The 14,336-nt window shown below is 48.5% G+C and overlaps 1 protein-coding gene across 1 annotated transcript in view; it reads right to left on the bottom strand.

Annotated features, from left to right (window-relative positions):
- Positions 1-10,654, bottom strand: part of LOC135912908 (cytosolic endo-beta-N-acetylglucosaminidase-like) — a 43,494-nt gene extending 32,840 nt beyond the window's left edge. The window contains exons 1-7 of the mRNA XM_065445509.1: positions 10,264-10,654; positions 9,164-9,312; positions 8,550-8,695; positions 7,066-7,383; positions 6,440-6,543; positions 5,019-5,127; positions 3,927-4,114 (exon numbers count right to left, since the gene is read on the bottom strand). Of these exons, the coding sequence (XP_065301581.1) occupies positions 3,927-4,114; positions 5,019-5,127; positions 6,440-6,543; positions 7,066-7,383; positions 8,550-8,695; positions 9,164-9,312; positions 10,264-10,496 (1,247 nt within the window). The 5' untranslated portion in view covers positions 10,497-10,654. The remainder of the gene's footprint in view (positions 1-3,926; positions 4,115-5,018; positions 5,128-6,439; positions 6,544-7,065; positions 7,384-8,549; positions 8,696-9,163; positions 9,313-10,263) is intronic.
- Positions 10,655-14,336: the final 3,682 nt, after the last annotated feature.

Here is a 14,336-nt window from a genome sequence, read left to right as displayed (position 1 = left end):
ATGTCTGTTGTCAGGCGTCATGTAGTAATGACATCCGTAGGATATCCACTAAATAAAATTTATCGGTTGTTCTGAACAATACAAAATGTGACGGCCCCTGTTCGTCCACAGAACTGTCTGTATTGGAGTTTGATGCTCGGATGGAGTCCGGACATCAGTAAGACATCCGTTAACACCCCTTTCTGAACATGGGCGTCTGCCCCTTGTCCGAACATCCGTTGCATATCGCTGGTCCACTAAAGCTGGGTGAAATTAGCGAAAAAATGGTAATCGCATTAAGACATGTCCGATGGCTGGTTTCGCACCTGGTTTCCTCAACACGGTGCTCTATTATTCGGACCATGGACAACCGGAGATCTCATGATATTACAAGACGTATCTGCCAACGATTTAGAGCTCGCTTATATGGTTGTCGCACTTGCATAGAAACTAGCGGGAGGGGGGGGGGGGTGATCAAGCTGCAATCCTTGCGACCCTCCTGCTTGGACACGAATTGCTGCCCAAGCAAGATATAAGTAATAAAAGATCACCGACGATGAAAATATTCCCTAACTCGAAATTTGAGCGCTGCTGCATACATGTTTTCATATTGCGATATATACATTGCATGGCGCGGGTGATCTGTCTCGTGCAGCACGTGGCAAACGAAGCGAAGTGTGGCGCGACTGCCTCGCTAATCGCGACGCGTGGGCGCGAGTCGCAGCAGCCGCCGCAGACAGACCGCCGCTCATGCTGCGCTTTGTGCTTCCGTACAGACGGATGGATGGATGGATGGATGTTATGAGCGTCCCCTTTGGAACGGGGCGGTGGGTTGCGCCACCAAGCTCTTGCTACTATGCTGCCTAATATCCTACCTAGGTTAACCAATGAAAAAAGAAAAGAAAAAAAACACTATGAACTATTTTCTGATCCCCTATTGCGAACTGTGTTTTTGTACGTCTCCGTCTTTTGTCGTTTCCCTACTTTTCTTCCACCAATCCTCCAATCGGCTCTTACTAAAGTCTATTGCGGACCTGTTTGCTTTACCACTGCTCTCTCTGAACCCAAGGGCTTCAAGGAGGCCAGTGGTGCCTAAATCGACCGCTGGGTAGACGTCTTCACATTCTAATAAAACATGCTCCGTAGTTTCCCTAGCTTTACCACAGCAAGCACATGCACGGCGCGCACTACCCTGGCGCCATCTGGTAGCCTGCGTCGGCGCAAAGCACGTCGTGTACGATTGTACGCTTTTCTTTTCGCGCTTTCGCCATACCCTTCTCCTCTGCTCTCCGCCTCATGGATATACCCTGCACCCTCCTCGTGCGCTTTCACTTCGCGCTCTCTTCCCTATCCTCGTTTTCCATCTCCCGCTGCACTCCGCGTTCGCTCTCATATCTCGCTGCGCAAGACGCCGCGCTTAAAAAAAAAAGCATGTCAATGGCCGATATTCTGAAAGAAAACTTGGCCTAGGCTGTTTTGTTGAATTTTCCAGTGCAGCTGACAGTGACCGTCCTCAAATTAAGTGGCGGGCCAAATGGCACTAACCCTCTCCTCCCGGACCCCTTTAAGTAATTACGCCGGTGGGTCGTCGTAATGATGGCGATATTTGGCGATTTGCATCCAATTTAGGACAAGACTGATTTGTGAAGAATGCAAATACAGTCGCTGACGGATTTTTCCAGCCCTATTTCACGGCAAAGCAGTTAAGGAGAGTTCCAAAATAGTTTCCGTGCGGCAAATGTGACGGCTGGCGGCGGCGTGCGGTGTTTCATATGTCGAAGAACTGCGAGTAACGCTGGCTGTACTGGGGCCTAAAAGCGGTCACGGCGTCGGTGAGCACGCGTAGCCGGACAAAGGCCGTGTCCAGGAATTTCGGACATTGCCATTTCACATATCTGTCAAAGTTCACCGCATTCCCCCAGCCTATAGCTGTGTGGTCGGCATTTGGAGCAAATGACATTTCAGTATAGGCCACCCGAATTTCAACATTCTAGAGCGCAGCTCTTAGGCGCCCGTTTCTGCGTGCGTTAAGTGTCGGCGGGCCTCGGCGTTGTTGTATACCTCGTAACCGAGCGAACGAGCACAGCGCAAGATGAAAGCGAACGCGCAGCGCAGCGGGAGAAGAAAGAGCGCGCGAGCAGATAATTGGAGGAGGAGGCTACAGCATCGGCTGCTGAGGTTAGTGCACGGCACCAGCTTGTGTGACGGGGATCGCTGCTCCTGCAAGGGGCGATGGTGAGCAGCTAGGAGTAAGGCGCGATGTGACTGGACCCCTTGGGTGTTTTCGCCGCTGACACTGATGGCACGATTTCCCCGCGACGAAGGGTCACGCACTCTCGTCGTTGGTGGAACGAAAGCGTGCGAAGAAAAGCGTAGTGATGCGCAAGACGGTCTGTTCGCCGACGATATGGCGCCAGTGTAGCGCGCGTCGTCTGTATGGAAACAAAGCGCTGCATAAGCGGGGGTCTGTCTGCGGCGGCTGCTGTGAATAGAACTCATGCGCCACCAACGCGCTGCCTCTCGCGATCTCCCAATTAGCGAGGCAGTCGCGCCAGACTTCGCTGCCCCCGCACGAGACATTAGACAGTTTTAGTTACACGTACGTAGAGGCTTTGCGTACGTAGAGCGTCTACGTGTGAGCAGTGCGCATGCGTAAAACGTAGCGGGCGTGCGCGCCTCTCACGGACGTACGTGAGATTCAATTCTTTGCGTGCGTTTCTTGCGCACGTAGACAGCTTTGCGCGGGAGTTCCGCAAGATCACGAACAAGCGATAGCGGTCCGCGCGCGCGCAGACGGCTCCCATCGAAACACGGCGACAGGATTGAATTGGCTACCGCCGTGTTCACATTTCCCGATGGATGGAGCTACGGGGTCCCTCTTGGCGTGCGTCGCGTACGTGTAGCTAAAAGCGTTTCAGATGGCGTGCACGTAAGGTACGTAGGCTTTTCACGTTTGCGTACGTGAAGCCTCTACGTACGTGCAACTAAAACTGTCTATTGTCAGCACCAGCTACGCTATACTCACAGCCGTTCTCGTCCTAATCCATGTACCTATATGATCATAATACAAAATCCGTAATTGTTGACGATTTTTTTTTTCTGCGAACAGTGTCGAGAGGGTACGCCCTTTAACATGTGTATTTATGGCGCTGATTCGTAACGCCTCTGCCGCATTATAGCAGAATTTTGGTCAGGAATAAAGCAGTGCTATAACAACGCTAGAGCAAAGTTACGAATAAGTGCCGTAAATAAGCACGTTACTAGAAAGGCGTAACCCTTTTAACGTTGCTAACTAAAAGCCGTTGATATTCAGGCGGCCTTTTGAAATATTATTGGAACTGCCGCCCACTGAGTTACGTGGGTGCATTGCGGTACAGTTTGACCGATACGGCCGCAGGATCAATGTCCAAAATTCCTGTGTATGGTCGGTGATGCGTCATCCCTAATAACCCGCAGCGCTGCCTCACCATGAGGCCGTCGAAAGGGGCAGTCGAGCATTGGCGTTGGGTACGTACAGCCGGCGCAGTGAACAGGAAAATATACGTCGGACACAACAAAACATACAAGTGCTGTAAGCTCAGGAATAACGAAGGAATCGTGCAGTATTATGGCGAATCGTTTATAGTCTTTAGCAGTTTTCGGGCAGTGGCAAAACAGACCCCTTGGGCTTGGGAAGGGCGTAAGATATTTTTGTGCTGCTTATGTGTCTGATGCACGAGTTTCTCTGATTGGCACACATCTGCGAAAGCTTTTTTTTCCCCCGGGCACTACATGCAGCACTATATGCTAATAGCACTACATGCAGTAGTGCCACTAACTCTGCAGAACCGATGCGTAACAGAAAACGAAATGAGTGTCTGTTTTGGTGGAGATTCTCACGACAGGCAACCTTCCACTGCCATCCAGAACTGTATGAAACCCGTTGAATTCCCGGGGACGGAGCTAACCTTATGTAAGGTTTGGTGTCCGGGAAATGGCGGTTGCGCTTGAAGAGCACGCGCAGGCTGCCGCCGCCGTTGTAGGCGTCGTCCGTGTGCAGCTTCACCGAACAGCAGGTGTCGCAGAGTGAGTTTCCCTGGTCCCGAGGCTGCAGCTGCTGCTTGTGCAAGTTGAACCACGCCCGGCTGGACACTCTCTGCGTCGAGTTGTTGCGAGGGGGCTATCGTGAAATATTTTGATGAGTGAACACGGATTAAACGAGATTCCCGTGAGAGTTTATCCTGGGCCCACTCGACGGTGTGAAATATTATGCTCTCCATAGGTGGGGACACTCCTCGGCTTGCTTGCGATGTGCGATCGACCGGCTGGAGTAAAGGCATTGCGCGCCCGTCGGTCCACTGACGGCAACGGCACTGGGAAAATACTTGCATACTAAGAAGCTCAACTTGATCTGACGCCTGACGTGAACGTGCCCAATACGCACATTGCGTTTCCTTCCGCGTTCATGTCGATTTTGGTGAACTAAATCGAGTGAAGCAGGGTGTTCAAGTTAAGGCACATGTATGAAAAAATGGGTCAGCTGCCCTATAAAAGGTCCACATGGTCAAAATTAATCCAACCTCCGCTACGGCATCTCATGGCCCAGCTGGTGTTGCTATGCAACATTAAATTCTGTCAACCAAACCACAACCCCGGCACTGAATTGAAAGGTATTTCTCAACGACCAGCTCACAGCAGGAATCGCCGAGTGCGTAATACATTTGCACTGACTCATGGAGCATTTGGTGATCAGTGCGGCACTCCACTCCGACAAGTTGAGGTGACGTGTCAAGATGGACAATATCCAAGAACAGGGGAGAATGTGCAGTGAGCATCGTTCCATGCTGTATCGTGGGGGTGTTTTTCAAGCAACTCCTCACGGTTTTAATCACTGAAAATGCTGCGGAGGTTCAGTGACTCTTCAAATTAAGAACTATCACTTCACCTCAAAGACGTTAAAGTGCTGCATTAAGTGCAACGCTGTGTCGGAACACGGGTAATGTACAATGACTATACTGCGGCTGGCCGCGTGACACTATAATTCAGTGAAAATTACTTACCTGGCCAGCGGTGAATGCCTGTTTTCCAAAGCCTTGACAAAAGCTCGTGGAGAGTGGTAGCTTGGTGAGACGAAACTTGGAGCAGCAGTCATCCGGAAAATTCCAAAGCCTGCACATGCGCCAGAAATCAAACGTATGTTCCGAACACTTAACAAAAACCTGCTGAAATTAGCTAAACCTCATTCTAACTAAGGCGCACTCAAAACCATATTACTTTCGCTATATGCGATATTCGATATAAGCATATATCCTGATATGAGAAAAAATATTCGCGCATTTTATATTTTACTTCGTTATATCCCATAATTTCTTACAGCCATGTTCTTCTTGATGCTCAGGTTTAACTACATTTCAGGGATAGTAAACAAAAACAGCACATTTCAAAGTGCCTAAGGATATGGACACACATATTTAGGGTACCAGACAGCAACCAACAAGACACTGTGAGTTACTTTCTTAAAAACCTGAAATTTCATAGTCCTTGCAGTTAAACATAACGCAAAAAAAAATTTGGATGACGCTTACGCTTCGCCTTTAAGAGTGGAACGCGATAGCATTCAAAGATCCCTGACTGCTTCTCACGCTTCCCGGCAACTGCAGCGTATGTAACCGCAATGTTTACTGGGAAACGCTGGCGGCGAACGCTATGCCCGAAGGCGGGCTTTCTGGTAGAAACGCAGCCTCTCGTGCGGGCCGCCATGCGGCAGAGGCGAGCGCCATCTGGAAGTATCTCGTACATTCAAATTATAATCCGAAAGCTATCATATCTGTAGGTTGTGTGCAAGTCGTACTTTACGATTTTTCTACGTATTTTAGCTTGAGAAATACAATTAGTTCAGTAAGTTCCTTGCACCACATGGAGAAATTGGATATAGGTCCGAAGATCGCTTTGCCGAAACGACGTCCGACGCCGACACTGGACTTTCTGCGACACGAGCTGCTAAACGCTGTCGCGTTAAAATACAGCAAGAAAGAGGGGAGAGGTGACAAGTCCCATTGGACCATATTGAGAATGGGCATGGAATATACACACAAGCAGTTTGAAGCCGTAAACTCTGAAATTCGGATGAGGATACGCACTGGGTAGTCGAATTAGTTGTGACAACACACGTTGCCTCAAATTCAATCGAGTACGCCAGTGTGGCCCTGCGTGAATTGCATTATGCTTTAATTATGCAGTTAACGACATTGCTTATGTCCATGTAGCGCAAGTATTAGGCACATAAAAGCCAATTCATTTTGCTCTTGGTCAATGAAGTATTTAGCCTATAAAAGCCGCGAACTGTGGCTCCTCCGCATGTTTGTGTCTCTTACAGAAATTTCAGAGACACCGCAGTGCATAACCGGAAGACAAATTTGTTCCTCGGCACCTGCCTTTTACCATGGCCCGACAGAACGTATTATTTTCCATCTTGACTCACTTATACTGGTTTTTCCCGAAATTCTTCTTTTCTTGCGTCTCGTAGACCCAGCCGGCCGCAAATACAGCAGCCGACAAGCCACACCTACGAGCAAGCTGGACGGCCTGGAATAGGAGTTGAAAACAGCTGCCGAAACCAATGTGGAAGTTCTACAGAGCATGCGCAGTGTCACCAGCATACATTCATGCCCACAGTCCTGAGCTACAAACAACACAGAACATCTGGTCATTGATGGATAACAAAACGAGGGTCTGCAGGTGTCGACTACATCAACGTGGAAGCAGTTCCACATGAGAGACGGAAGACTTTGGCCAAGTATGTTCATCAAAAGGGACTACAGGCACTGTACACGTAACTGCAGCTAACTTCAGTACGTCTTGGACTTTGTTGCATCTGAAGCATAATATAGGAAAAGAACTTAGACACTCATGTCCAACTTTTCCGGACATATCTTACGCTAGAATACTTGTGAAGGCACTTATGAAGGCACATCTGTTCAGCATTAACTTATGGAGTTCTGTCCGTGAACATCATTAAACTTTCTTTGCAATACTTCACCTGACTTAAAAAGAAAGAAATGTCTTGCAGCAGTACAAAATCTGAAACCTTGCTAAATGCCCGCATACCTCGTACATGTCGTAGCCACCAGGGTACGAAGTGCCGCGCGCGTAGACGTCCACCCCGGCGTAGACGTCGGCTTTGCGGTCGCCTGCGAGCTGCGCCGACTTCCGGAGCATGGCTTCAGTCCAGCGGAAGTTGAGGAAGATGCCATCGCACAGATCCAGAAAGCACGAGTTTTTCCCGTTGAGCTCGTTGTGTGGCTCGGGCATTCCGTCGATGTCGACGGCATCGTACCAGATGACAAGCGAGCCCGGCACGGCCTTGTGCGTCTCTGTGGTGGTGGTCCTGAGCAAGTCCTTCAGGAATGGAACGCAGCTGGCGTCCTGAAAAACAAGCGCGATGCCTCTGCCTCGACGACACCAGCTGTACCCGCTACGCAACTGACACGATTTCTATCTAAGCCGGCACCGTTGCACGCCATAGTATACAACTGCATTATCAGTGCTGACAGTGACGCCATCGGTGGGAGAGAACGTGGCTATGGGTTGGAGTACTTAAGTTTGTGTATGCCTTCTGATTAGCCGTGTTTTTCAATATCAGTGAAATCCCATTATCACTCACTACTATTATCTGCATAGATTTTCATCTCGATAGTGTACATATGTTTACCTTTTTCACTTTCAGTGTATAATTTACTAAATACAAATTCCTTTCTGTGGGTTGCTCGTAGCTATTACACGTACCCTGCCTTGTGTTTATGAATGAATGTTTATGTACGTATGATTTTTGATACTTTTTCGTATTGCTGTTAAGATTGTGAGTTATAACTAGCATGGATCCCAACTAGCCTTGAGGTGGGGATTCAGATGTCCTATTCAACATTTCCTGTGTAGTTTCCTATTTTGAATAAACTTAAACTTCTACTTCAATAGTTTAAAAAAAGTTGTCGTCTTGACGAGCGAAAAACGGCACCTAAATTTCTATTGGCTCCCACGCCACGTCGCAAGCGCACCTCGCAGGTGTGGAGCAGACGACAGGAGACAGCTGCTGCCGCGATAGCGCGCCAGGCATTGCGCGAGGGGAGAGGGCATCGCCGCGACGCCACGTCACCCACACTCTCGGAGGCCTGCGTCATCCGCGCGTTCCTCGTCCGCGCAAACTCTCGCCTACTGCGTTCTAGCTGCGCCTCGGCAAGGACAAATCAAACCGCGCAAAGCCAACGCGTCCTAGATAGCAGGGGACTCCGCTTTATGACGTCATGCTACTTGGATCAGAATTTCCATTGCCATGCCCGGCGTGACGAAAGCGGTGACGTCAAAATCACCGCGGCTTACTCTTGAACGTCACAATTAGATTGTGCGGCAGTCGTCCTCTGAACATGATCGTCACGGATCGAAGTGCACCGGCTTTGTGCTATATGGAGGCGTTGGCCACAGCGTCTCAACGTGCTCTCTACGTCATATTTATGTGCATGAAAATTGTAAGCTATCGTCTCACGCCATGTGTTGCAGAACATGAATTTGCTGCAAGATTGCCAAGGCACGCTCACCACTTTGCACCCGATGCTGATGAGCCATCCGTCGAACCGGCCCACGGATGCGACGCGTGCCAGCTGGGCGGCCACCTGGGGCACGAGACCGGAGCCTCTGATCCTATTGATCGTCTTGATGTCCTCCTCGCCTAGGATGAAGGTTCCTGAAAATCCGAGAGTAGTTAAATAAGATCGTGTGACATAATAAATTGTCTTCAGGCATGATTATTTCTGTGCAATTTCGAAAACGCGAATTTTTACGCCTATAGCTTTTTTTTTTAACTGCACAAATGGACCACTTCTCTTTACGGTTATCTATCTATCGCACCGAAAATATAGGCCGATCGCGAATGTAGTGTCGTTGAAGAGGTCGGCCAATCCCGAAGCTAATGCATTGTGCGTGGACCGTTCGCGTCGGTATGCACTTACGTTTTCTTGCCCCCCCTAGCAAGCCAAAAATGATCAATTAACCAATAGCATCAATTCTATGATCGGCTCCACAACAAAGTGAAAGCACAGCAGGCCAAATATTCTGCACCGTTAGGTTTAATTAACTGCAGTTTAGGATTATCTTCAGTTTGAACGATGTCAGAAATCAACTGTATAAGTTGGTACAACTTGAAACCTCTCACCTAGAACCTTGACACCGTGCTTGTGGGCAGCTGAAATCCAACCCGGAGGAGGGATGGTGACCATGTAGTGGGAGTAATAGATGAATGTGTCGATTATTTGCCAGTGGTGAAAGCGGTACCCGTTGCTCTCTTCGCAGCCATAGATGAATCTGCAGTGGATGTGAACGTGAATAGCCAGGCAGGCATTGCGTTCAGGCAGGCATCGCATTGGCGTTCCAGTTACTTGTGTGCTTCAGTTAATGTAAAGGACGTTTTGTTAACAAATTAACCGGAACGCCAACGCATTTCTCCGCAAAGCTCGAGAATTTATGTCTCTAAACTAGTGTCATCTTGAAAATTCCTTCCAAGTGGATCCGCCTAGCGAAATCCACGGCTAGAATTTGTAAATTGCAATATGGGCCCTAATATAATTAGTTATCAACTTAATTAGTGAGTTGTTACTAATTAGTCGAGACGATATGCTCCAGGCCGGCCTTGATACGGCATGCACAGTTGTACTCTAGGTCACTCTAGTTGTACTACATATGTGCAGAACCTAGAGAACGCTTCCCTTGAAATGAACGCTGGCTACAGAGGGCATCGAGAACGCCCAACATTTCCTACAAGATTCCAAGATATTATTCGTCTGCTCGCTAGGCTATGTATCTACCGCTGCTGTCAGAACTAATAGAAAACTATTAGGCATTTTAAACACCTTCAAATATCGCCATATTGTCCAATCCAACCCCCCTTCCATCTTGTTAGCTCTGATTGGCTCAGAACGCCAAGATGGCGGAAGTTGAGAGTTTCCACCACACCCCTGCCAAAGAGGGTGCGCGAGCCCTATCTCGATCGCAAGAACAGCGCTGCTGTCAGAACTAATGGAAAACCATTAGGCATTTTAAACACCTTCAAATTTCGCCATATTGTCCAATCCAACCCCCCTTCCATCTTGTTAGCTCTGATTGGCTCAGAACGCCAAGATGGCGGAATTTGAGCTTCCACCACACCCCTGCCAAAGGGGTGCGCGAGCCCTATCTCGATCGCAAGAACAGCTTGAGCCACGACGCGTCCTAGCTGCGCAGGAGACCGCCGACGCGTTCAGCTTCGAGCGCCCTCACCTGTCCTCCCTGTAGCCGCCGCCCATGTCGTGGCAGAAGATGGTCCGCGGGTCGCCAGGCCTAGCGCGCCTGACGGCGTCCGAGAGCGGTTCCACGGCGCACAGAAAGGGCTGCTCCTCGAACCCGAGCAGTTCGTCGAGCGTCTCGAGGGGCGCGACCTCGCGATCGGGCTCCCATTTGACCACCCTGGTTTTTGGACGGTCGCGCCAGGTCCGCGACAACGGGATGCCCATCTCGGGAAAACGGCAGGCAGCCGGCGCTGGGTAACCGAGCGGAGGCCTCGAACGGCAGCGCGCCTCTGAGCGTTTACTTCTTCTGGCACGCTCTCGCGAGCTCGGGAGACCTCGATCCAGCCGATGATGATGAGCCTTCAAGAGACGGCACGTACCCATAGCGGAAGATGGGCCGCAAACCGGGGGAGAGGGAAAGGGGGAGGGTGAACGCATGTGTTCCATCCTTCTGACATCGCGCACCTGAAAGTAGCAGATTTAGTTCACGTCGCCGTGCGGCGAATAGACTTCTGTGGAAGCTTTGTCGTTCACGTTGCAATTAACTTCGCCAGCCCTTCATCGCTTAAACATATGTAAGCCTTTGAAATGTGCTTTTGTTGGTGATATTATTAGTTGGTTTGGGTTCACTGCGGGACGAAGGCTTCTGCCAGGACCAATTGCCACTTTATCCTGTACTGCATCAGCCACGCACATCTTGTGCCTGACGATTCCACAATTCCATTGCTCCATTTAATCGATTGCTGCCAAACTCTGTTTCCATCCCCACGGCACCCATTCGTTTCCTTCGGCAGTACAAAAAGTTAAAAAACTTAATTGACAGTATAGTAAAAACACTCACTTCCTTTGTGCACTTTGCCTTTAGATATATCTACCTGGTAGCTCTAGGTGTTCTGGCGTCTTCCATAGTTTCCATTTCAGAGGACAATGAGTGCCGCACGTATCGCTAACATGACTGAACATTGCTACTACTCACCTCTTCGTCGTCTCAGGCTCGTCTCAGTTAACATTTTGGTGTTGCAACCGCGCTTCTCTGTCTCACGATTATTTTGCGGTGTTTCTCGCAGTTATACCAAACACAGCACCATGCGACCATGAAACAGCAGGCAATTAGTACCAAATGCTCACGCATCATTTAAATAACTCCCACAGGAGGTTTCGCGTGTAACTTTTGTTACGTATTCCCAGCTCTTACGCTACGAAACACGGGTCGCACTTAAATGGTGTCATGCCTGTTAGCTTCCCGCTTGTTCCATTTCCCTTCCCAGTTGTTTCCTTGAAACTGCTACTGTGCACCAAGAGATGCAGCATCGCCGTCGGGGGTGACTGCATTTACCATTACTGCCGCGATAGCGTTAAGGAGCCCTTGTTGCAGAAACACCAGACTGAAAACAGAAGCTTCATCTATGGTGATTACCAGCCGCTCCCCCCCCCCCCCCAAACGTTTGGCGGTCAATGTAACTTTATAAGTTTTCAACAGTTTGTTGGCTTTCTATTCAGCTTCGAATTTGGTTTTGTGCCGGTTTTCTGCTTCAGCTGCAGTGTTGCCACAAGCTTTATCAGATGTTACGTTTTCTCGGTTCATGTATTCACCGTCTTTGGACTGTTAAATAACTGTACCACTGGGATTCCACTGCACTACAGTAACTTACTTAGGGTACTCTGATGCGGTCCAGTAGTTATCCTGGTATTTATAGAGTTTATAACTTCATTATATGAAAACAAGGATGGCAATTCGAAAATGTCATGTCAGTTCTCTTTTAACTGCAACTTTGATTTACCCAAACTGATTCGATACCAGTCTGCTGTGTTACATAAATAGAGGATTGATTTCTTGGCGAGCAGGTTGTGACTCACCTAATGTACAAAATCGTACTGGAACAAACAATTCAAGTTCAGAGAAAACTATTTATTATGGGCTAACTTGTGCCCGGCAAGTAAATAAAAAGATGGTTGCAGCATTCCAAACAGGAGATCAAGAGTGCCTTCTCTTTTTTTTCTCTCTCTCTCAAGCGGCGCTTCACCTCTTCTTCTTCTAGTATTCCCCAACAATGGTCGAATATTATGTGAGTGCAGGAGGCAAATGCACATGGCATTATGTGTTTGTATTTGCATTTTCACCAATATACCATTGTCCTCAGGGCGCACTAACCTGCACGCATTCTTTAAACATGTCTTCTATAATATTGTGCATCAGTGCACGTGGCAGACGGTGTTGGCAGCCAAAGTTGGCTGCACTACCTCAAGGAAACATGACAATGGCTGTACACTTTAAGTTTACGCTGCCCTCTCAGTGTCCTGTAATCACTGACGCTTCATATGTGATCTCCACAAGCGCTAAAGGATATGTAGTCGAGCCTTGTTATAACTTAACTGGACATAACGAAACAATTGATATCGCGAAGTGAAATTCCCCTCGAAATCCCCATATTGCAGGGCATGCAACAATTAATATAATGAAGTAATGGATATAACAAAGTAACTGTCTTTCCCTTCAACTTCGTTATAGCGAGGTTTTAATGTATTTCATTTTCCTGGACCATACCTTCTTCTTCCTTTGTCCCCCAAGAAACGCATCATTGGGGTTCTGTAGTGCAGCAGATTATTTTGGAAGTTCTGATGCTTTCCAGTGTTTTTTTTTATGTATACAGTTAAACCTCGATATAACGAAGTAGGTAAGATCGGCAATTTGCTTCGTTACATCGAAATTTTGTAGTATTGAAATTTGACCTTTTATGAAAGTAAGTGCAGTCGCCGATCTATTTTTCTTACACGAATAGGGGCCGCAGAATTTTCCGAATTATGGGGCAATGGGAAAAGAAGCAAATTTGAATGAAAAAACAATTCATTTTGACGAATTTGGGATTGGGCGACGAATGATACGGTTTCGTGCCAGATCGACGATATCTTCACACAGGCGGCACGAATTAGGTGAAGCCAGCCCCGGTTTCGCGCGCACTCCGCCCCCGCTGCTGCTAGCGTCGCCCGCACTGGGACGACGCTATCGTGAAGAGCGCTGGCAGAGGGGAGCGAATGCTTCGTCTGCCTCTCGCTCCAACGGGTCACCGAAACTCGAGATTAAGCAACCTTCAATACTAAACGCCTTAAAATTGGGGTGCCATTATGCCGTACTAACCGGGACAGTGACTCATTCATCCCCAGGAAAAGCACGGACTGGAATCGCCTTCCCGCATCAATCGCACTCATCACCGACCCTACTAACTTCAAGACCGCCGTTCAGAATGCCTTTTGTTGATATTTTTTGTTAATACTTTTTGGTTGTATTTTTACTGCATTACTTCTCGTTCTGACTCCACTCCTTCCTGTAACGCCTCCGGGCATTGAAAGTACGTAAAATAAATAAATAAATAAATAAATAAACGCGTGGGAAGACAGCTTGAATGGTGCCACGCCGTCTCGGCACGGCCACTCTTTGCACACGCGGTAAAGCAGGGTGCGGCGCGGCTGCTTATGCGCTCAGCCACGCTTACAGCCATGCGCAGCCACTTCGAGATGCGCGCCGGAAATCGCGAAGTGCATCAACTTATGCCCCCCACCCCTCAAAAGACAAACCTTGCGCGCGCTTGATCGCGTTACCGCTTCCTCTGTCCCTCTGCTTGCGCGGGGAGATGGCATTCGTGCGTGAAGCCACCATCTTTCTTCCTCGGCCTCGCACAGTTGCACCTAAAGCGCGATAGGATCTTATCGCACTTGTGTGGCTCCACTTCGGCGGTCGCTCTTGTGGCGCCGCGCGCAATTTGAGAGGTGCGTTTGACAAGCAGCTGCTTGTAGTTCAATCATTTGACCATCTGCGTCCGCGGAAGTTTTCATTTATTGTCTCGGCATTCCTTTGCTGCGGAAGCGAAATTTCGTTTTATTGAAATCGCATACAAGCACACTTCGTTATATTGAGGTTTTAATTACACGGTGTTCTATGGACAAGAGGTCATGAAAACTCAAATACTTCGTTATATCGAGAATTTAGTTACATTAAAGTTTGTTATAAGGAGGTTTAAATAGATTCGCACCTTCATTAGGTGCAAAAAAGAGAAAGACATTGACAAG

This window comes from Dermacentor albipictus, chromosome 8, assembly GCF_038994185.2.
Source record: "Dermacentor albipictus isolate Rhodes 1998 colony chromosome 8, USDA_Dalb.pri_finalv2, whole genome shotgun sequence".
NCBI lineage: Eukaryota > Metazoa > Arthropoda > Arachnida > Ixodida > Ixodidae > Dermacentor > Dermacentor albipictus.
This window is presented reverse-complemented; position numbering and strand designations above follow the sequence as displayed.